The 26,811-nt window shown below is 43.5% G+C and overlaps 1 protein-coding gene across 1 annotated transcript; it reads right to left on the reverse strand.

The window, feature by feature from the left end:
- Positions 1-330: 330 nt before the first annotated feature.
- Positions 331-19,204, reverse strand: LOC306988523 (guanylyl cyclase-activating protein 1-like). Its single transcript, XM_079593575.1, has 4 exons — positions 18,860-19,204; positions 12,086-12,235; positions 11,860-11,950; positions 331-1,030 (listed from the first exon to the last, which is right to left on the reverse strand). Exons 1-4 carry the CDS (start codon positions 19,055-19,057, stop codon positions 891-893), a joined length of 579 nt encoding a protein of 192 aa, XP_079449701.1. The 5' UTR covers positions 19,058-19,204; the 3' UTR covers positions 331-890.
- Between the last annotated feature and the right edge of the window lie 7,607 nt (positions 19,205-26,811).

Raw genomic sequence — 26,811 nt, forward strand, 5'->3', positions numbered from 1 at the left:
ACTTTAATATAGCTTTTATTTGACTTTATCACGTTGGTTTCTGTGTAAGCACCTTGAGCTTTCTTTAAAAGCGCAAAATAAAATACAGTTTATTATATTTACTGTAAGAAAGTGCTTACACTACATCTATTAACAGCAGTCATTAAAATAAAACGGAAATAAAATATAAAAATTTGATTAAAACTTTGAAAATTGTTGACTTTGCAAATCATTGAAATAACTGTAATTAATAAAATAAAGATATAAATATTTAAATAATAAGAATTATTAGTATTATGAACAAAAACACAAAATTACTAAACCTGAAAATATAAAAATAAAATCTTAATTCACATTATTAATAAATACTTTAATAGTATATATATAATACAAAAACAACGCTGATTATTAGCGTTATTACATTATAAGTTATAATTTTATTACAAATATTTGCGACATAAATACAAAATTGCATCGATTGTCAATTCGATATATCATGTCACATATTTCGAGTTATTATTCTGCATACAACGCACACGTTTCATGTTTTATTTTGAAAAGGGAATCCAATATCATTATAAATGTGTCCTACAAAATATAATACTGCGAGTTTCTTCCACATAAAACACTGTTATTCCCCGGATACACACCACAGGCCTGCAGGAGCGCTGCAGAAGTGTGTGTAAGTGTGTGTAAGTGCACTTAAAGAGTGGCTCTAGTTCCAGTAGTGAACAGTAATGCTGTGAGGTTATAGGAGAGTTGTTCAGTCCGACACAGTTCATCCTGTTAATATCTGATGTGTCGAGGATTTAAACCTCTTCAGTAAACGCGTGCAGACGCCGCTCACAGAGCCAGTGCTACCGTCATCATCATCATCATCTTCATCATTATCATGCTCTGGGCTGTCTGGGTCAGGTGACCTTCTGCTCGCCGCTGATCTCGCTGTAGATCTTGTTGACGATATGAGACAGATCTAAAGTCTGAGTCAGCATCTTCAGGAGCTCCTCGTCCGCCTGGATGCCCTCCATGAACTCGTCCAGAGACAAAACACCTGAACACACACATTACACACACACACACACTGTAGCATTAGCATACTCATTCAGAGACAAAACACCTGAACACACACATTACACACACACACACACACACTGTAGCATTAGCATACTCGTCCAGAGACAAAACACCTGAACACACACATTACACACACACACACACACACACACACACTGTAGCATTAGCATACTCATTCAGAGACAAAACACCTGAACACACACATTACACACACACACACACACACACACACACTGTAGCATTAGCATACTCGTCCAGAGACAAAACACCTGAACACACACATTACACACACACACACACACACACACTGTAGCATTAGCATACTCATTCAGAGACAAAACACCTGAACACACACATTACACACACAAACACACACACACACACTGTAGCATTAGCATACTCGTCCAGAGACAAAACACCTGAACACACACATTACACACACACACACACACACACACACTGTAGCATTAGCATACTCGTCCAGAGACAAAACACCTGAACACACACATTACACACACAAACACACACACACACACTGTAGCATTAGCATACTCGTCCAGAGACAAAACACCTGAACACACACATTACACACACAAACACACACACACACTGTAGCATTAGCATACTCGTCCAGAGACAAAACACCTGAACACACACATTACACACACACACACACACACACACTGTAGCATTAGCATACTCGTCCAGAGACAAAACACCTGAACACACACATCACACACACAAACACACACACACACTGTAGCATTAGCATACTCGTCCAGAGACAAAACACCTGAACACACACATTACACACACATTACACACACAAACACACACACACTCACACTGTAGCATTAGCATACTCGTTCAGAGACAAAACACCTGAACACACACATTACACACACACACACTGTAGCATTAGCATACTCGTCCAGAGACAAAACACCTGAACACACACATTACACACACACACAAACACACACACACACACACTGTAGCATTAGCATACTCGTTCAGAGACAAAACACCTGAACACACACATTACACACACACACACACACACACACTGTAGCATTAGCATACTCGTCCAGAGACAAAACACCTGAACACACACATTACACACACACACACACACTGTAGCATTAGCATACTCGTTCAGAGACAAAACACCTGAACACACACATCACACACACACACACACACACTGTAGCATTAGCATACTCGTCCAGAGACAAAACACCTGAACACACACATTACACACACAAACACACACACACACACTGTAGCATTAGCATACTCGTTCAGAGACAAAACACCTGAACACACACATTACACACACACACACACACACACACTGTAGCATTAGCATACTCGTTCAGAGACAAAACACCTGAACACACACATCACACACACACACACACACACACACACACACTGTAGCATTAGCATACTCGTTCAGAGACAAAACACCTGAACACACACATTACACACACAAACACACACACACACTGTAGCATTAGCATACTCGTTCAGAGACAAAACACCTGAACACACACATCACACACACACACACACACACACACACACACACATCACACACACACACTGTAGCATTAGCATACTCGTTCAGAGACAAAACACCTGAACACACACATCACACACACAAACACACACACACTGTAGCATTAGCATACTCGTTCAGAGACAAAACACCTGAACACACACATTACACACACACACACACACATCACACACACACACTGTAGCATTAGCATACTTGTTCAGAGACAAAACACCTGAACACACACATTACACACACACACACACACACACACTGTAGCATTAGCATACTCGTTCAGAGACAAAACACCTGAACACACACATTACACACACACACACACACACACACACACTGTAGCATTAGCATACTCGTTCAGAGACAAAACACCTGAACACACACATTACACACACACACACACACTGTAGCATTAGCATACTCGTTCAGAGACAAAACACCTGAACACACACATTACACACACACACACACACACACACACACACTGTAGCATTAGCATACTCGTTCAGAGACAAAACACCTGAACACACACATTACACACACACACACACACACACACACACACACTGTAGCATTAGCATACTCGTTCAGAGACAAAACACCTGAACACACACATCACACACACACACACACACACACACACACACTGTAGCATTAGCATACTCGTTCAGAGACAAAACACCTGAACACACACATTACACACACACACACACACACACACACACAAACTGTAGCATTAGCATACTCGTCCAGAGACAAAACACCTGAACACACACATTACACACACACACACACACACACACACTGTAGCATTAGCATACTCGTCCAGAGACAAAACACCTGAACACACACATCACACACACAAACACACACACACACTGTAGCATTAGCATACTCGTCCAGAGACAAAACACCTGAACACACACATTACACACACACACACACACACACTGTAGCATTAGCATACTCGTTCAGAGACAAAACACCTGAACACACACATCACACACACAAACACACACACACACACACACACACAAACTGTAGCATTAGCATACTCGTCCAGAGACAAAACACCTGAACACACACATTACACACACACACACACACACACACACTGTAGCATTAGCATACTCGTCCAGAGACAAAACACCTGAACACACACATCACACACACAAACACACACACACACTGTAGCATTAGCATACTCGTCCAGAGACAAAACACCTGAACACACACATTACACACACACACACACACACACTGTAGCATTAGCATACTCGTCCAGAGACAAAACACCTGAACACACACATTACACACACACACAAACACACACACACACACTGTAGCATTAGCATACTCGTTCAGAGACAAAACACCTGAACACACACATTACACACACACACACACACAAACTGTAGCATTAGCATACTCGTCCAGAGACAAAACACCTGAACACACACATTACACACACACACACACACACACACACACAAACTGTAGCATTAGCATACTCGTCCAGAGACAAAACACCTGAACACACACATTACACACACACACACACACACACACACTGTAGCATTAGCATACTCGTTCAGAGACAAAACACCTGAACACACACATTACACACACACACACACACACACACTGTAGCATTAGCATACTCGTCCAGAGACAAAACACCTGAACACACACATCACACACACACACACACACACACACACACACACACACTGTAGCATTAGCATACTCGTCCAGAGACAAAACACCTGAACACACACATTACACACACATTACACACACATTACACACACATTACACACACACACACACACACACACTGTAGCATTAGCATACTCGTTCAGAGACAAAACACCTGAACACACACATCACACACACACACACACACACTGTAGCATTAGCATACTCGTCCAGAGACAAAACACCTGAACACACACATTACACACACAAACACACACACACACTGTAGCATTAGCATACTCGTCCAGAGACAAAACACCTGAACACACACATCACACACACAAACACACACACACACTGTAGCATTAGCATACTCGTCCAGAGACAAAACACCTGAACACACACATTACACACACACACACACACACACACACACACTGTAGCATTAGCATACTCGTTCAGAGACAAAACACCTGAACACACACATCACACACACACACACATCACACACACACACTGTAGCATTAGCATACTCGTTCAGAGACAAAACACCTGAACACACACATCACACACACAAACACACACATCACACACACACACTGTAGCATTAGCATACTTGTTCAGAGACAAAACACCTGAACACACACATCACACACACACACACACATCACACACACACACTGTAGCATTAGCATACTCGTTCAGAGACAAAACACCTGAACACACACATTACACACACACACACACACATCACACACACACACTGTAGCATTAGCATACTTGTTCAGAGACAAAACACCTGAACACACACATTACACACACACACACACACACACACTGTAGCATTAGCATACTCGTTCAGAGACAAAACACCTGAACACACACATTACACACACACACACACACACACACACACTGTAGCATTAGCATACTCGTTCAGAGACAAAACACCTGAACACACACATTACACACACACACACACACTGTAGCATTAGCATACTCGTTCAGAGACAAAACACCTGAACACACACATTACACACACACACACACACACACACACTGTAGCATTAGCATACTCGTTCAGAGACAAAACACCTGAACACACACATTACACACACACACACACACACACACACACACTGTAGCATTAGCATACTCGTTCAGAGACAAAACACCTGAACACACACATTACACACACACACACACACACACACACACACTGTAGCATTAGCATACTCGTTCAGAGACAAAACACCTGAACACACACATTACACACACACACACACACACACACACACACACTGTAGCATTAGCATACTCGTTCAGAGACAAAACACCTGAACACACACATTACACACACACACACACACACACACACACACTGTAGCATTAGCATACTCGTTCAGAGACAAAACACCTGAACACACACATTACACACACACACACACACACACACACACACACTGTAGCATTAGCATACTCGTTCAGAGACAAAACACCTGAACACACACATTACACACACACACACACACACACACACACACTGTAGCATTAGCATACTCGTCCAGAGACAAAACACCTGAACACACACATCACACACACAAACACACACACACACACACACACACTGTAGCATTAGCATACTCGTCCAGAGACAAAACACCTGAACACACACATTACACACACACACACACACACACACACACACACACTGTAGCATTAGCATACTCGTTCAGAGACAAAACTAGAGATGCACCGATTTCAATTTTCTAGGCCGATTCCGATTTCCGATTTTTCATCAAGTTTGACCTGCCGATTCCGATTTTATTTTTTCTAACCACTTTACAACACACACAAATGTTTTTTGTCTATCTTTTCTTTAATATAACATTTTGCATAGAATATAGAACATTCAAACAAATAATTACTCCAGGTGTGGGAAATTCACACACATTAAAGTGAAGTGTGTTATGAAAAAAAAAACATTTCCTTCTTTTCACATCCAATTACACACACACACACAGGCCTATTGCAATCACTTGTACATCAATGGCAGGTTTTTCTTCGTGAACAGAAGCATTTCTGTTTTGTCCCCAGTTGCAGGTTAACAACTGTTTCACACTGCAAAAGTGAGCGGGGCAATCGGTGCATCCCTAGACAAAACACCTGAACACACACACACACACACACACACACTGTAGCATTAGCATACTCGTCCAGAGACAAAACACCTAAACACACACATCACACACACACACACATCACACACGTATACTGCAGAGCCATAGAGAGAAAGAGTTGCGACACTCTTTGATGTCGCCGCTATGTCTGTCACGTGGTTCATGTAAGCCCCAATAGTTCCAAAACATACGCTGGCTGTCATGTTCTTCTATGGGACAGACAGCAGCGATTGCATTATTGAACGGAAAATATAAAATAAAACACACACCCAAGTACTTTTTCAGCTGTTATTGCATTTTGTTAATGTCAGTTTTGCATTTGGAGAGGCAACGAGGTACTGTATATTACTTATATTAAGTTTTAGGCGGAAAAAGGAGGGAAAAGCTAGTGTTCATGGTCGCATGGGTAGTAGCACTGGCTTTAGCGGCTCTAACTTAACTTTTCCATATCATTCATCTGATGATGATGGACGTCTTCTATTTATTTTAGCACAACTGGGCTGTATTAGGCTATTGATTCCCGTGATTTTGCTTATAAATGCCGATTCAGCCATTAGCCTAACGTTACCTTCGTGATCACGCAGAGGTCTGCCGTTCAGTATTTGCTTAGAAGCTAGCTCACTTCTTCTGATGAAAGTGGCCACAGGACCACAACGTGAAACATGATCATGTTAAGACTAAGAATATAATTTAAAGATTAAGCCATACACATATTATCAAAACTTTAACAGATTAAAAACGAATTCCACTGATACAAATGAAGGTTTTCAAATAAAATATTTTTTATTAAACAATAGACAACAAAAATGTGTGCTTGTGTTAATGTGTGTGTGAACAAGAAAACCAAAAACCAGGTGATCCAGACTGGTGATGGCCATAACAATAGAGTTCCAGCATTGTTCTCACAAGCCGCTTCACTCAAGACAACAAATTAAAAGTTAGTATATCCCAAAAATTCAATTAAATAAAAGTTGCTATAAAGGTGGTAGCGATTCATTACCGAACTAATAAGATGCTACCTTCACAGCTGGCGAAGTCGCGCTAACTAGCAAGCAGGCAATGCTAGAAAATTGGTTGATACAACCAAGATAAAATATAAATAATTACGCAGTGCATATACAAATGAAGACCAGTATAAGCATCGCAAAGGGCCTCTGAAACAATATAGACAGTTGACAATTCAAAAGAGGTAGATATTTCAGCAAGTTACCTCTGGAACAACTCGACGCGCAGCAATGTAAGTGAATGGGGTTCAACGCCCAAATGACAGTGTTTGGAACTAATCCGATCTCCACATCCCGGAAGTAGGCGGTTAAAAGCGCCGCCATTTTTTACAATGGGGGTCTATGGGAGTGTCGCAACTCTTTCTCTCTATGGCTCTGGTATACTGTAGCATTAGCATACTCGTTCAGAGACAAAACACCTGAACACACACACACACACATACACACACACATCACACATGTATACAACAGTAGCATTAGCATACTCGTTCAGAGACAAAACACCTGAACACACTCTCTTAGCTGTCCATCGTGTACGATGATGACGCTTGCTCCAGGGATGGGGGATGGGGGTTGGGGGGGGGATAATTTCAGCAACCTTGCCGCTGGTGCCACTTCACGTGGGCGATGAGTCCGATCCGTGAGCCGCACACTCGACCACAGATGGAGCAGGGGAAACCAGATACCAGGGGGGTGCCAGCCGCCCTCTGGTGTCTCTGGATTCGCTTCTTAGATCGTCGGTCTTGGTTGGTTTGGTGTATCTGAGAGACAGCAGTGGCACAGGTGCCCTGCCAGGCGGATCTGTCGAATGCCAAAAATTCGAGCTGCGTAAGAGGAATGTTCGCTCGCTTTAGGAGGTCCCTGGTGTAGTCCTTAAAACGGCGCTTTTGCCCTCCGGGAGATCGCTTTGCACCCATTAGTTGACTATATAGGACTTGGCGGGGCAGGCGGTGTTCAGGCATGCGTAGGGTGTGCCCTATCCAACGCAGGTGTTTTTTGGCCACGGCTGCTTCCATACAGATTGAGTCAGTGTTGCTGAGGATGACTGTATGGGGGATTCGATCTTTCCAGGACAAGCTGAGGATCTTCTGTAGGCAGCGGATATGGAAGGCCTCTAGGTTGATGATGTGCTGACGGTATGGGGTCCATGACTCTGCCCCATAAAGCAGAGTGGAAAGACATACAGCGTTGTAAACAGCGACCTTGGTACTGAGCTTCAGGTTGCGGTTTTCAAAAACCCTGCTGCGTAGGCGTCCAAAAGATGATGAGGCTTTTTTTATCCGAGTGTGTATTTCCGTGTCAAGGGAGCTACATGAGGATAAAGTGGAGCCGAGATAAGTGAAGTGGTCCACTGATTTAAGTGGAACACCATTTATGTGAAAACTGGGAGGTGTGGGGGCGGGGGTGGTGAGATGGGACATGACCTCGGTTTTTTGAGTGTTAACCTGTAGGCCAAAAGATTGGTACAGGTTGGATATTGTGTTCAGGGCGTGCTGCATAGAGTCCGGGCTGTGGGCTAAGACTGCACAGTCATCAGCATACTGAAGCTCACAGATCTGGCGGGTCTTTGTCTTTGTGCGGGCCTGAAGCCGACGGATGTTGAAAAGGCTTCCGTCAAGTCGGTATTCCACATGGACACCATCTTCATGTCCCATGACCCGATGGAAGAGGCAGGTGATGGCAGAGAGGAGGATGTTGAAGAGCATCGGAGCCAAGACACAGCCTTGCTTCACCCCAACATTTACCTCGAAAGGCTCTGACTGGAGTTCTCCCGTGAGCACTCTGGCTTGCATCCCCTCATGCAGCTGCTGTAAGATACTGAGAAACTTGGGTGGTACCCCAATTTTGGAGAGGTATTTCCAGAGCAGCTCACGGTTGATGGTGTCAAAAGCTTTGCTGAGGTCAATGAAGGCTACGTAAAGGTCTTTGTGATGTTCTCGGCTCTTCTCCAGCAGCTGCCTCAAGACAAACACCATGTCTGTCGTTGATCTGGTCTTCCGGAAGCCACATTGCGTTTCCGGAAGCACAGCTTCCGAGATGTGCTCAACCAGTCTACTGAGCATAATCTTGGCCAGTACTTTCCCTGCGATGGAGAGAAGAGATATCCCGCGGCTGTTGCTGCAGACTGCTCTGTCTCCTTTCTGCTTGTAGATGACCACGATGTTAGCATCCTTCCAGTCCTGTGGGAGGGTCCCATGTTCCCAGATGTTTTGGATCAGGAGGTGCAGACGACGCGTGAGGATGTATCCTCCATGTTTGAAAACCTCTCCAGGGATTCCATCGGGTCCAGCGCTTTTATTGTTCTTCAGCCCTGCAATAGCTTGCCGAAGTTCTGAGTAAAGTGGTGGACACACACACACACACACACACACACACACACACACACACACACACACACACATCACACACACAAACACACACACACACACATCACACACACACACACACACACACACACACACACACATCACACACACACACACACACATATACTGTAGCATTAGCATACTCGTTCAGAGACACAGGTGCATAGCAACAGCGCTCCTCTTCTGGGAGGTCATTGGAGAACACACTCAAGAGTGTTGAAGTTAATGAGATAATTAAGTGATTCATTGATGGACTATTATTGAAGAAGCAGAATCAACAGAGCATCATTGCCATTATGATGATCCGTGTGTGCTTTAGTCGGGCCCTTGACCTTTAAATGATCAACATTACATTTTGTTTGGAGTTTTATCAAACGGTTAGTTCCAATCCTTGATTCTGATTGGCCAATAGCTGTGTTTTATTCACGATAAACACGGCTATGACCGCTTCACCCAACGGCTCTATGTATCACTACACCACACCACACTCACTCACTCATAAACACAGTCTCTGCCGCCATCTATTGGTGAGATAATGTGTGTAACTTCTGCTGTTGTTCACGATCAGGGACTATTTTCTCCAGCGGAAGGAAGGCTTTTAGTGATTTAACTTCACGAAAGTTGCATATATACATATTTTTCGGCTTTAATATGTGTATTGTGTGGTATCCGTTTTATAAAATCGATAAGGTACTCGAGGCTAGTGCTGTATCGGGAATAAGTCCCGGCTGAAGGGGTTACTCCGCGTCGTGCCTAACGACGCCCTCCAGCCGTGACTTATTCCCGATACAGCACTAGCCTCGAGTACCTTATCGCTGACGTAATAGAGAAGTAAAAGATGATAACATGATGATGTTGGTTATGTTTTCACATAATAATCATTTGATCTGAATCACTGAACTCATCTAGAGCCTAATCTCTGAGTTAGGGTTACACTAATGATTACTAATGATGAATGGAGGGATGGATGGAGGGATAGAGGGATTGATGGGGGGATGGATGGAGGAATGGAGGGATGGATAGCCGGGACTTATCCACGATACAGCACAGCCTCTCGTACCGTATTGGGATGGAGGGATTTATGGAGGGATGGATGGAGGGATTGATGGATGGATGAATGGAGGGATGGATGGAGGGATGGATGGAGAGATTGATGGGGGGATGGATTGAGGAATGGAGGGATGGATGGAGGGATTGATGGAGGGATGGATGGATAGAGGGATGGATGGAGGAATGGATAGAGGGATTGATGGAGGAATGGACGGAGGGATTGATGGATGGAGGGATTGATGGAGGAATGAATGGAGGGATTGATGGAGGGATGGATGGAGGGATAGAGGAAGGGATGGAGGGACGGATGGAGGAATGGATGGATGGAGGGATTGATGGATTGATGGAGGGAGGGAGGGATGGATGGATGGAGGGATTGATGAATGGATGGATGGATGGAGGGATTGATGAATGGATGGATGGATGGATGGAGGGATTGATGAATGGATGGATGGATGGAGGGATTGATGGATAGATGGATAGAGGGATTGATGGATTGGTGGATGGATGGATGGAGGGATGGATGGGTGGATGGATAGAGGGATTGATGGATTGGTGGATGGATGGATGGATGGAGGGATAGAGGGATTGAGGGAGGAATGGAGGGATGGATGGAGGGATTGATGGAGGAATGAATGGAGGGATGGATGGAGGGATTGATGGAGGGATGAATGGAGGGATAGAGGGAGGGATGGAGAGACGGATGGAGGGATTGATGGAGGGAGGGATGGATGGATTGATGAATGGATGGATAGAGGGATTGATGGAGGAATGGATGGAGGAATGGATGGATGGAGGAATGGATGGAGGGATTGATGGAGGGATGGATGGAGGGATGGATGGATGGATAGAAAGATATATGGATGGATGGATGGATGGAGGGATGGATGGAGGAATGGATGGAGGGATTGATGGAGGAATGGATAGATTACCATCTCCGTTCAGATCAATCTTGTCGAACACCATGTCGGTGAACTCTTCTGCGGAAAGCTCCTGCTCTATCCCACTGATGGCTCGGATGGCCTGAGCAGAAAAACAACAGCAGGTGAAAGTGAGCGTCAGGATCCAGTTACACAGACTCAGAGTCATCATAAGATGATGTTCAGCACAGACGGGGGTGTTACTGGTGTAATCTGGTGGAGAATCACATCATCAGACCTTGAAGATCAGCAGCAGCTCGTCGCGGTCGATGCATCCGCTGCCGTCCATGTCGTAGAGTTTGAAGTACCAGCGTAACTTCTGCTGAACGCCTCCCTTCAGGACCAGACTCAGAGCGGCCACGTACTCCATGAAGTCTATACAGCCGTCCTGACAACACGCACACACACACACACACACACACACACATCAAACTATTATACTGGACCACATATGCATCTGTTTATACACTATATTGCCAAAAGTTTTGGGACATTTACATGCACATGAACTTTAATGGCATCCCATTCTTAATCCGTGAGGTTTAATATGGAGTTGGCAGCTATAACAGCTTCAGCTCTACTGGGAAGGCTTTCCACAAGGTTTAGGGGTGTGTTTATGGGAATTTTTGACCATTCTTTGACCACACGAGGTCCGGCACTGATGTTGGACGAGAAGCTCTCGGTCTCCGCTCTAATTCATCCCAAAGCTGTTCTATCGGGCTGAGCTCAGGACTGGGACTGGGGGCGGGGTTACCGTGACCAACAAGACGAACAGAAACATTTTTTAAATATCAGCTAATCGAGCTAATAGCAGCTAATCGAGCTAATAGCAGCTAATCGAGCTAATAGCAGCTAATCGAGCTAATAGCAGCTCGATTGTAATCTCCGTCTATGCAAGTTACGGCGAGCTGCACGAACGCGTTGGATTCGCCGTGTTTGGATGCCGATGTAGGTTCAAAAAGCCATGAGCATCAATAGTAACGCAACGACCGCCATTGTTGATGTAAGGCTTGCTCGAGATGCATCGGAGCGGCGCGGACCGATCAGAGCTCCGGGAGTGTGTGGAGAGATACGACTCCGTGTGCTTTTGGATCGCTTTCGCAGTGTTTTGATGTCATGCGGCGATCGGTCTGCGAGAAGCCGAACCATCTCGAACAAGCCTGGTGTGTTTGTGTTTGGCGCTGCCGCGCTAGCGTTGCTGGGCAACATGAGATGTATACACAGTGACGTAAGATCTGGCTCTGTTGTGGCTCTCTAGCCTGTGGAGAGACAAACCGGTTCTTAGAAGACCCGTCAGTAGAACCAACTCCGAACCGGCAATAGCTCTAGCTCTGAACCAGCACCTGCTTCTTGCTGGTGGAAAAGGGGTATTTATGGACCTGGTCTGTGCACTGGAGCGCAGTCACGCTGGAACAGGAACATCCCCAAACTGGGAGCAAAGAAATTGTCCAAAATGTCTTGGTATGCTGAAGCATTAAGAGTTCCTTTCACTGGAACTAAGACCCCACAACAACCCCACGCCATAATCCCCCTCCACCAAACAACCCCACGCCATAATCCCCCTCCACCAAACAACCCCACGCCATAATCCCCCTCCACCAAACAACCCCACGCCATAACCCCCCCTCCACCAAACAACCCCACGCCATAACCCCCCCTCCACCAAACAACCCCATGCCATAACCCCCCCTCCACCAAACAACCCCACGCCATAATCCCCCTCCACCAAACAACCCCACGCCATAATCCCCCTCCACCAAACAACCCCACGCCATAATCCCCCTCCACCAAACAACCCCACGCCATAACCCCCCCTCCACCAAACAACCCCACGCCATAACCCCCCCTCCACCAAACAACCCCATGCCATAACCCCCCCTCCACCAAACAACCCCACGCCATAACCCCCCCTCCACCAAACAACCCCACGCCATAACCCCCCCTCCACCAAACAACCCCACGCCATAACCCCCCCTCCACCAAACAACCCCACGCCATAACCCCCCCTCCACCAAACAACCCCACGCCATAACCCCCCCACCACCAAACAACCCCACGCCATAACCCCCCCTCCACCAAACAACCCCACGCCATAACCCCCCCTCCACCAAACAACCCCACGCCATAACCCCCCCTCCACCAAACAACCCCACGCCATAACCCCCCCTCAACCAAACAACCCCACGCCATAACCCCCCCTCCACCAAACAACCCCACGCCATAACCCCCCCTCCACCAAACAACCCCACGCCATAACCCCCCCTCCACCAAACAACCCCACGCCATAACCCCCCCTCCACCAAACAACCCCACGCCATAACCCCCCCTCCACCAAACAACCCCACGCCATAATCGACCATAACTTACACTCGGCACAATGCAGTCAGGCAAGTGCCGTTCTCCTGGCAACCGCCAAACCCAGACTCGTCCATCGGATTGCCAGTCAGATTCGTGACTGAAGCGTGATTCGTCACTCCAGAGAACACTAATGGACGAATGTACTTATTGCACAGGTGGAAACCTATCACAGTACCACACTGAACTCACTGAGCTCCTGAGAGCGAACTATTCTTTCACGGATGTGTGTAGAAGCGTCTGCATGGCTAGTGCTTGACTTACCGTATTTTACGGACTATAAGTCGCACTTTTTTTCATAGTTTGGCTGGTCCTGCGACTTATAGTCAGGTGCGACTTATATATCAAAATTAATTCATACTGACTGAGATGAACCAAGAGAAAGCATTACCGTCTACAGCCGCGAGAGGGCGCTCTAGTTAGCGGAGTTGTTCAGAAGCGACACCGAGGAAGAACTCAATGGATTCAGTGTTGAGGAGTGAGATCAGAAGCTTGGTGAACTTGCTGACCGGTAACTTGTTGGACTCGCTGGCTAATGTTAGTTTAGCCTATTCAGCCTCACAGGAATATGTTCTTTATGCTGTTGTGTCGCTGAATAACTATTAATGTGTTACGCTAACATTAGTGCTGTAGCGGCGCGTCGATGACGTCGACGTCAAAATTACGTCGACGTCATATTTTTTAATCGACACTTCTTTATTTATTTTTTGCACCGTTCCCGGAGGTACAGCTTGATACACACACGTGGGAGACCGAAACAGCAACCTCTTCACAGAATTCCCAATAGTGTTGTCAAAGTACCGGTCGGTAATGAAAATGTGACGGTACCAGCATTTCTGTAGTACTGGGTATATTCGGTACCCACTAATATTAAACTGCAAAAAGACTACTTAAATATTGACCCTGCATGTTCTGCTTGTCTCTGTGTGAATGGATGGCGCAGACGCGCGGTTTCATTTACCGCACACACACACACACTGAAGAACGAGTGACGCTCGCGCTGTTTTCAGTCTCTGCTGCCTCACGATATGATGACATGATGAAATTCATCTCCAGAGCCGCTCTGAGAGTCACTTCATGAGCATTTTACCGTTATGAGAAAAACTATCGTTGTATCATATCACACAGAAACTCAAGGTCTTCACGGCAAACCGTCAAAATAAAAGTTCGGTTTAACTTGACAGAAATAATGATATTAGTCGACTGTACAATAGACTTAGCTACATCTCCAAGTATTAAAAATACTACTACTACTACTAATAATAATAATAATAATGTGTGCATAGAAGGTTGCTTATTTTTAAGCAATATTTCTCAATATTTGCGTTTTACAGCATGTAGCCTTCAATGTAGGGATGCACGATATATCGGCCGCCGATATAATATCGGCCGATATGGTCATTGTTTTACACATCGGTATCGTTCCGATGTCAAAATATGGCCGATGTGAACAGGCCGATTATCATTCCTGTGTATTTGACGTGCGTGTGGGGGCGGGGATGTTTGTTTTTGCACGAGCGCATTTCAGCTGTGAACAGCGCTGGTGTGTAGGGGCGCGCGCTTTACAGAGGGTGCACCCTTTATCACGTCTCGTCAGAGCGAGGGGAATAACTGATACTGTGGGAACCGTTTTTATGTGTAGTGGAGCGTACTTTATGGTGGGCATACGATCAACATTTGTTATATCTCCCGTGCTGGACGGGGCGAGGTTTGAACCCGGGTTTGTGTGTAGGCACGCGCACTTCATTGTGGGCGCGCGAACTAGTCATTACACCGTGTCCTAACTACACGCGATGCCGCGACACGCGATAAAAGGTATATTTTCAATGTTAATCAGAGCTTTATGTCCTAACCAGCCGCGACGGCGACACGCGACGATTCTATTTTAGAAACTGTTTCTATTTTTCTGCGACGTCGCGCTGGAACAATAAACACAACGTGTGGCAATGATAATCTCAGGCACTGTTTATGTGCTTTATTTAATGTTAAAAGCGTGTAATGTGACTTTGAATATCATTTAGTGCTCCAGCTTTGTAGCTGTAAAAGCAACAATGGATAATTCACCTCAGATCTTGAAATTAAACAAATGGAAACAAGAACGTTCAAACTGAAGAAACAAATGTATTATTTGACAAATATTGTTTAAGTAACTCAGTAGCCTATGTATTTGAATACTGTTTAAATGGTGTAATATTTGTGAATTTGATTATGTAGCTACTTATCCATTTTCTTGCGATTGCCGTCAAGATTACTCTCTGGTGCTGTGCACTTGACGCGACAGCCTGCCCACACGCCGTTCTGATTGGCTCTGGGTTTTGATTGATTTGTATGCAACTCGCAGTCGCGTCGCGGCTAGAGTGGACATACAAATGATTAATGACTGATATTGGTACACACAGGTAAAGGTGCCCAATATCAGTAATTTCTGAAAATAAATTACAAAAGTAAAAAAAAAAAAAAAAGTGTTTTGGAAAATAGCTCTTTATTTGATTATCATAAAAATGTGTTTTCTATACAGAGATATCGACATCGGTAAATATCTGTATCGGCCATAACAGCAATATTAATATCGGTTATCGGTATCGGCCACAATATTCACATCGGTGCATCCCTACTTCAATGTATTATTTACTGATGATTACTGTCATAAATAATAAAGTAATTGTATCTGTATCTGTCTAACGTTAGCTAACTCATGCTGTGGTCGTTTACGAGTCAAATACATAACGTTAGCCAGCTTATAGTATCATGATTCAGTACGCTAGTTCGCCAATGTCAATTAACGGAGCCAAGCAATGTCCAGGCCAGGGTTTTTATTAATCGAGCAACATAAAAAGAATTGTTATATTAAGCATCCAATTAGTCATTAGATTAGTCGACTAATCGATAAAATAATCGCCCAACTAATCGTTTTATTAATAATCGTTTACCCCAGCCCTAGCTAACATACCGGACACTATTCAGCTGTTGTTCTGTGTGCTGTTGTGTCGCTGAATAACTTGCCTTTCCAGATTAAATGTCTGTTCTTGGTCCTGGATTTTGTGAAATAAATTTCTAAATAAACGCGACTTATAGTCCAGTGCGACTTATAAATGTTTTTTCCTCTTCATGACGCATTTTTTGACTGATGCGACTTATACTCCGGGGCGACTTATAGTCCAGAAAATACACCTGTGGCCATGGAAGTGATCGGAACACATGAACTCAATGATTTGGAGGGCAGTCACAACACTTTTGGCAATATAGTGGCATGTGGTCAGCTGACATTGCATAATATTGTTTATTTTAGTTTGTTTATTTTAGTCTCCATGAAGCTGATCCACACAGATCCAGCTCACAGAAATAGAGCAGCAGAGATTAGAAAGCTTTGAGTTCAATGTTGTTAAACATGATTACGGCTCGTTCACACCAACTATATTTACCTTCACACAGGCGTTCTATTTATTATAAACACACAACCGTTTTGCCGTGTCACTTAAAACCAGGATGGATTCTGATTGGCTGTCAATGTTTTTATTGTTCATCAGATGGAAAAATAATAATTCTGAATGCGATTCCAGCGATATCGTTCATCAGTGTCGTTGGCGTTCTATTCACTATTAAAACATAGAATCTGCTGATGTCCCGCCCCTTCTCAAACTAAACTCCGCCCCTTCTCAAACTAAACGCCGCCCCTTCTCAAAATAAACCCCGCCCCCTTGTGCAATTATTCGGACTTGCTAGTAATGTTTATTATACCAATGTATGATTTTTACATTTATATTAATTTATAAATGTTTACGTTAATACAGTGCATTTTAAATTTTAACATAGAATGAAATATATTGAATATCAAATATTTTTTCTGGTGACAAATGAAAGGTGTGTTCAGAAATAAAGCCTCGTCCTGAGGACACAGACCCCTCAGTTAACCAGATTAGCGGCTCTGATGGGATTCAGTGAGGATCTCTGACCTGTGCAGCGCTGCTGTTTATCTGACTTTACCGTATTAACATATATCTCATTACCCACAATCCTCAGCTGAAGGGACGTGAGGAAACGCCCTCATTTAACCCTTGCTACATCAGCACTTATGCTGACTTTACACTTACAATTACCTGAAACTCATGCTATTAATATAAAATAATTAATTACTTTACTGAAAACAAAACTACGTAACTTACAATGAAATATCAATAAAGGTATAATTACAACAACAACAACAAAAAAGTAATAATTGAATAATAGAAAGAATATTTTTGAATATATCCAACAATGGGGGAAAAAAAACTATAGTATTATATTATACAGTATTTATCATGAAATTGGGACACAGAGAGGAAATTTATGATAGCCTATATAGAGGTTCAAAATACTGTTAAGCAAATGTATCTTAGAGTTAATGTTATGTATGCCTAAAATAGGTTTAAAATTGATATTGTTCAACATTTTAAGGCAGTAAGATCACGATCTTTACTGGTGGAGACAGAAGGCACCGAATCCCAGGAATTATCCAATTATTATTATTTTTAATCGAGGATAGAAATGGAATTACTTGATGAAAATATATAGTACATTTATAATAGCATTTAAATGAGGGCGATATGAAAATGTTAATGTATAATGATAATATTAAAGATAACAACAACAAAAAACAGTAAATAAATGCGTTTCTTACATCGTTCATGTCGAAGGTCTTGAACATGGTCGTCACGTACTCGTTGGAGGACTCGGACAGATTCTTCATCCCGAAGAACTTCTTGAACTCGTAGAACGTGAGCTGACCGGACGGACACTCGGTCATGAACTTCCGGTACCACTGGTGCGACTCGCACGCGCTCAGCTCCTCCAGAGACGTACCTGGCGCGTTCCCCATGATGCCGCTGTACCGGAGGAGGTCCGGGAGAGATCGCGCGTTCGGTCCTCGGTTCCCCTCACACTCTCTCTCACACACACACACACACACACACTGACTGAAACACGAGCTCAGGGTGAGTGAGGCTCGACCAATCCCCGCGCGAGGGGCCCGGGCTCACCGCTGACGTCACTCTCCTGGCTGTTGTTTTCAGAGAGTTAGCGCGAATTAACGGTCACCTGCTCACAGCTGAATCTATCTATCTATCTATCTATCTATCGATCTCTCTATCCATCCATCTCTCTATCCATCCATCCATCTCTCTATCCATCCACCCATCTCTCTATCCATCCACCCATCCATCTCTCTATCCATCCACCCATCCATCCATCCATTCATCCATCCATCTATCCATCTCTCTATCCATCCACCCATCCTCCTCCTGAAGTGAAGCGAGACAGTATAGTGATAAACGAGTGCAGTTTATTGAGGTGTCCTGGCGCTCCTCCACTTGTTGGGGTCGCAGGGCTGCAGGCCGTTGTGTTTGCGCCGGTGGTCCGTGTCCTGGGAGAAGCTGAAGCCACAGGTGGGCTTCTGGGCCGTGGAGAAGGGCCTCAGCGAGTTCAGGGGGTCCAGGTTCCCATTGCTGTTCGGATCTCGGGGTCCGACTCGCTCCAGGGATCGGATGAGCTCCCGCATCTCCACCAGCGCCTGCTGGACACATGAGGGATTATTAACATTGTTTGAAATTAACTTTTTCACTCACCGGCCAATTTGGCTATAATAACTATATTTTTTAAGTTACCGGCCATTCAGAACTTCTACTAGCCACACACAAAAAAATGTTAACTAGGTAACAGCCTATTTAACATTTGGATTTCATACATTCATTTTTTATTCAAACAAAATCCTGTCATCCAGCATCTCCTCCTCCACTTTTATCCCTCTTTCACCATAAATGTGTTTTAGGAGGACAGGTCAATAATACAGGACTAAGAACATTAAAAAAAAAATAGGATGTTGGAAAATAATGTATTTTCTGTTCACCAAAGGCTTTTTAATCTTCGCTGTTGCTTCAGTGCAGATGAGCAAGCGCTGTTGTGCTGTGTGTGTTCAAATGAGCAGATATGAGCAGATTGTGTTTAATATATCATGATGACTCGCGAGTATTAGCGCTAAATCTGCGCAGACTTGACCAACACGAACTCCCCAGCAGAGTGAGTGAGTGAACACAACAACAACACGGCAAACCCGCTCGTGATTTAACGGTGTTTACCCGTATTTCGCGGGTGTTCATTTCAAACCCTGGTTAACTCTCAGTAACATCAGAGTGACGGGTATGTGTGTGTGTGTGTGTGTGTGTGTGTGGTTCTGTTACCTGAGTCTCTGTTCCCGTGTGTGTGTCCATGATCTCTGCTTCTGTGTGTCCGAGTGTGTGAGTCCGTTTGGTTTACTGTTTTTCTGCAGTCCAGAGTCAGTTATTATAACGTCACGGCGTCGGTTATTGTGACGTCATCACCCCAGCGGCACTCTAGAATCCTCATCGCGCTGCTGCATTACTGCAGTTCTCACACACACGATCACACACACGATCACACACGGGTGTATTGTGTCTCTGGCTGATGTGTGTGTCTTATAGACATGGCCATTCAGAAAACACAGACAGTTATATTATATAAACATACGGTCAGTTCTGTTCTTGAAACAGTGTTCAAGTGGAAATGAAGTGGAATAAGTAAACAAGACCTTACTATAGGCTACATCTATCTATCTATCTATCTATCTATCTATCTATCTATCTATCTATCTATCTATCTATCTATCTATCTATCTATCTATCTATCTATCTATCTATCTTCAAACTATATCTATCTATCATCTATCTATCTATCTATCTATCTATCTATCTATCATCTATCTATCTATCTATTATCTATCTATCTATCTATCTATCTATCTATCTATCATCTATCTATCTATCATCTATCTATCTATCTATCTATCTATCCATCTATCTATCATCTATCTATCTATCTGTCTATCTATCTATCTATCTGTCTATCTGTCCATCATCTATCTATCTGTCCATCATCTATCTATCTGTCCATCATCTATCTATCTGTCCATCATCTATCTATCTGTCCATCATCTATCTATCTGTCCATCATCTATCTATCTGTCTGTCTGTCCATCATCTATCTATCTGTCTGTCTGTCCATCATCCAGCGCTCAGAGGTGGGCACAAATACAACTATTTTGTTACAAACTACAAATACTGGCTCATGAAATGTAACAAAATAAAATACAAAATACTGATGTGAAAAATTTATTTAAATAAAATAAAAGTAGGTAATTAATTAGATTTAATATGACAACTAATTTAAGAAGTAGCCTAACTAATTAGTATTTTAAAAATACAAAAATACTCCCACAATAATCTTAAGTCTTTTTTTTTTATTACTGAAAGGTCAATAACACAAATATGAGAAATGTGTAAATTCAAAATGGCAAGGAAGCAAAATAAAAAAAGCATGAGTTAGTTAGTTTTGATTGATTCATTTCCGTCGCAGCGATCATTAGTTATTAAATTAGAGACCGCTAAGACGACAGCGTTCTCTCACACGATGAACCTGTGAGAAACACTGATGATGGCGCTCACGTGCGCATCAAGAATTAATTAGTTATGCGCATTTGAATATATATGCGCAGGTTTGTAATTCCCTGCAAACCAAACCGAAACAAACTACTGTCTTAAATTTTGATACAGAATTGTATTTTATCACTACGGGGAAGATACGCGAGCCGGATTCCCCCAGCGCACATCTGTAGAGTGGTACAGGGATCCTAGGGCGTCACGTGACACATGGGTACAGGGTACATATCTATGCATTTATAAAGTAATATTTTTAACAAAAGTGCACTGAAAACGAAAACTATTGCAACTTTTGCTTATATATTGGGTAAAGATACTCTTGTTTCATGTAGTGGTGCTTGTTACCCTCTTAGTACAATAAAAATGCATACACACAATCTAATATCACTGACTCGGAAACCTTTATTTATTATACAAGCACCACTTGCCCTGTAACCATCAAACAAGATATATTTCCCAGTATTTAAAAAAATTGCAATATAGTCTAAAGGCCTGTTCACACCGGGACGAATTTCGCGCGCGATATTCGCCGACGTTTAACGCCTCGTGACTAAACAAAGGGCGCCAATGTGAGTGTGTACGCACACCGACGCGTAAAAGCGTAATTTTTTTTAAAATGCCTCGGGTTCGTTTTTTTGGTTTGACGCGCCGCGTCAAAAACTATCCGACCAATGAGATTGGCGCTTTTGCTCACGTGTCTGGAGCTTCTGAAGTTACAGTAAAACACAACTTGGGGGCGCTCAAACACAAAACGGTCTTGCCGAGCGTAACGCGAAGAAGATATACGCCAAGTATCGCGTCTACACTGCCGGGAAGAAATAAGACGAGGAAGATCAAGACGAGATGAATGTAGAGCTGTTGGTGTCGTTGGTGTCGGAACATAAAGAACTAGATGACAAACGTGCCAGCGACTACGCGGGGTATTTCTGTATTACATTAAGCGCCATCTAATGTCAGGGAATTAATTTGCATGTTCACTCGGCTCATCGTCAGTGATAATCGCTTGGGTGTGAACACAAAAAACGCGTTGAAAAACGCTGACGAATAATGCGCGCCGATATTCGTCCCGGTGTGTGCGGCCCTTTAGCTTTTCTTGCCTTGAAACATGTTAGCCCAAACTTAAACATCTGCACTTTTGCTATCCTTTTTTTAATTTATTTTTTATTGTATTTGCATAGATATGTACCCTGTAAGTTTTAAAAAGGCTATACAGTATGTACTGGTTCACCATTATTTCAAAAAGGTACGCAGTGTGTGTTCTCGCTAAATTGCTCCCAAATGTAAGATTGCTGTATCATAATAGTAGAATAAGTACCCCTTAGTTCTGTAATACTCACAGTATAAATATTTGTTTAATTCTCCTGGTTGTTACCCCTTTATTCCCCAAACTTTACATATTGTTCCCTTATACTGACATGCAAGTACTTTATAGGTACACTATAATTACCGAAGGTTACACTGTACATTCCTCTTAATTACGCAGTACTTTCCGGCTGTAATCTAAAGCGTTACCGAATACACTCCCTCAAAATATTGTGTTACAAACTACATTAAATTTTTTCCACACCTGCAAAATACAAATGACAAAATACACTAAAGTAATTCAATACGCATTTAAAATACATTTAATTGAAATACTGCCCATGTCTGACAGCGCTGATGTGTGTCATTATCTGGCGTGTCAATCATCTCTGAGCCGTGATGCATGATGGGAAGGGTTTCATGGATCACAACGCGTGTGAAGAGCGAGTGAAACTCATCTAACACTCCTGGGAAACTCTCACATTCCCAGCATTCCCGGAGCCGAGATCGCCACGACAACCGCTCGCGGAACAGGGCCGACCTGTTCGAGCGGTGCCGCCGGCCGGGGATTCTGGGATACGCCCAGCCTCCCGTCATCTCTGCTGGACACACACGGCTGATCCCTCGGGTGATCCCGGAGGACTGATCTGCTGTTAACAGACTCACGGCTATTCTCAGACTCTATGATCCGCTATTATTAGAACAACACAATTATCACAAAACAAGTCAATATTCATATTCAGTGTTTCCTCTATCTATCTATATCTATACAACATTATTATCCATTTCAGATTCACTCTCTCCCAGCGACATCATCACAGCAGAAGAAGAAGAAGAAGAAGAGCTGCTGTTCTCTCTCTACGCTCGGGTCGTGTCCTGATGTGACCTTTGACCCTCGTAAACAGATTCCCTCGTTTCCCTGCGATGACCCTTGAGATCCTGATCCAGCCGTCACACACACACACACACACACTGCTCTGACCACAGTCACAACACACACACACACACACACACTGCTCTGACCACAGTCACAACACACACACACACACACTGCTCTGACCACAGTCACAACACACACACACACACACACACTGCTCTGACCACAGTCACAACACACACACACACACTGCTCTGACCACAGTCACAACACACACACACGCACACACACACACACACACTGCTCTGACCACAGTCACAACACACACACACGCACACACACACACACTGCTCTGACCACAGTCACAACACACACACACGCGCGCACACACACACACACACACACACACTGCTCTGACCACAGTCACAACACACACACGCACACACACACACACACACACACACACACACACACACACACACACACACTGCTCTGACCACAGTCACAACACACACACACACACACTGCTCTGACCACAGTCACAACACACACACACACACACACACACTGCTCTGACCACAGTCACAACACACACACACACACACACACACACACACTGCTCTGACCACAGTCACAACACACACACACACACACACACACACACACACTGCTCTGACCACAGTCACAACACACACACGCACACACACACACACACACACACACACACACACACACACACACACACACACACACACACACACACACACTGCTCTGACCACAGTCACAACACACACACACACATACACACACTGCTCTGACCACAGTCACAACACACACACACACTGCTCTGACCACAGTCACAACACACACACGCACACACACACACACACACACACACACACACACACACACACACACACACACACACACACACTGCTCTGACCACAGTCACAACACACACACACGCACACACACACACACACACACTGCTCTGACCACAGTCACAACACACACACACGCACACACACACACACTGCTCTGACCACAGTCACAACACACACACACGCGCGCACACACACACACACACACACACACACTGCTCTGACCACAGTCACAACACACACACGCACACACACACACACACACACACACACACACACACTGCTCTGACCACAGTCACAACACACACACACACGCACACACTGCTCTGACCACAGTCACAACACACACACACACACACTGCTCTGACCACAGTCACAACACACACACACACTGCTCTGACCACAGTCACAACACACACACACACACTGCTCTGACCACAGTCACAACACACACACACACACACTGCTCTGACCACAGTCACAACACACACACACACTGCTCTGACCACAGTCACAACACACACACACACACTGCTCTGACCACAGTCACAACACACACACACACACACTGCTCTGACCACAGTCACAACACACACACACACTGCTCTGACCACAGTCACAACACACACACACACACACTGCTCTGACCACAGTCACAACACACACACACACACTGCTCTGACCACAGTCACAACACACACACGCACACACACACACACACACACACACACACACTGCTCTGACCACAGTCACAACACACACACACACGCACACACACACACACACACACACACACACACTGCTCTGACCACAGTCACAACACACACACACACACACTGCTCTGACCACAGTCACAACACACACACACACGCACACACACACACACACACACTGCTCTGACCACAGTCACAACACACACACACACACACACACACACATCACTAATATAAAGCTTCAGAATCATCATTCATACAGTATGGGCAAAACGTCTCATGAAACATATTGAAAAGAATATCAAATACTAAATAGTTGTTATTAAACGCCGAGTCTCTCACGACCAGCGGCACATCGTACGAGTGAACTATTTTATTTTTAAGTTTTATATCATTTTTGTATGTATATTTCTGGAATTTAGATGTCCCTCTATTGACAAGCCGCTACTGAATGAACATAAGGCTCATTAGATAATATAATTGATAGATTTATTATATATAATATGTATTATTAACATAATAATAATTTTTATAACATGTCACACTAAATTATGCTTACATTTACAAAATCATAGTATTTTATATTTTGCATGGATAATAACATAACTTTAAATACAATAAACTTTAAATAACAATTTATTTACATGCAATAAAGAGACATTGCGAAAACATAAACAGTCATAATTATTACATGTAAAGTCAATTTTGATTGACTTATTAGTATGTGATCATTTCGACTAATATTTCATAATTACGAGATAGTCAAAATTATGATAGTCATAGGCTACTTATGACTTATACAACAAATGTCATATTTGTAACTTTTTATGTTTGTTTTTTTTGTTATTTTACGTTATTGTTTATGTTATTATCTTTTTATGTCGATTTTCTCGTAACTTTGACATAAAAGTTACAATTATGACGCGTGTAATAATTATGAAATTTTTCATATTTTCATCTTTGTCAATTATGACATGGAAAGTCCATTTCGCTATTTCGATGGATCATTTAAAATTTATCTCATAATTTCAACTTTTTATCTCTCGTAATTATGACAATTTTGTGTCATATTTTTTAAAAAAAGTTTTTTTTACATAATTATGACTTTGTATGCCTTAGTATGACAACAATTCGACATTTTACACATATATGCTTTTACATTTTCTTAGTCATAATGAATTTGAGTCATAATTGAGATTTAGTAAAGCATGTTTTCTCATGTTGCTGAGAAGCTCTTAACAGCGGATCATAAACTGAACATGTGACGCTGAAGTCTCCATGGCAACTAATATTTGAGTTTCATTCATCTACGGGTGGAAAATAATATTGAGTAATACTGAGGGTGTGTG

Source organism: Phoxinus phoxinus, assembly GCF_949152265.1.
Source record: "Phoxinus phoxinus genome assembly, chromosome: 20".
Classification (NCBI taxonomy): domain Eukaryota; kingdom Metazoa; phylum Chordata; class Actinopteri; order Cypriniformes; family Leuciscidae; genus Phoxinus; species Phoxinus phoxinus.

Bases quoted from the DNA above. Each gene is read 5' to 3' on its own strand.
- LOC306988523 (XM_079593575.1), bottom strand. From the start codon at position 19,057: ATGGGGAACGCGCCAGGTACGTCTCTGGAGGAGCTGAGCGCGTGCGAG. The intron at 11,951-12,085 runs GTCTGATGATGT...TTTTCTGCTCAG, and splicing joins AGCTGCTGCTGATCTTCAAG to GCCATCCGAGCCATCAGTGG. The intron at 1,031-11,859 runs GTAATCTATCCA...GTGTGTGTTCAG, and splicing joins GATTGATCTGAACGGAGATG to GTGTTTTGTCTCTGGACGAG.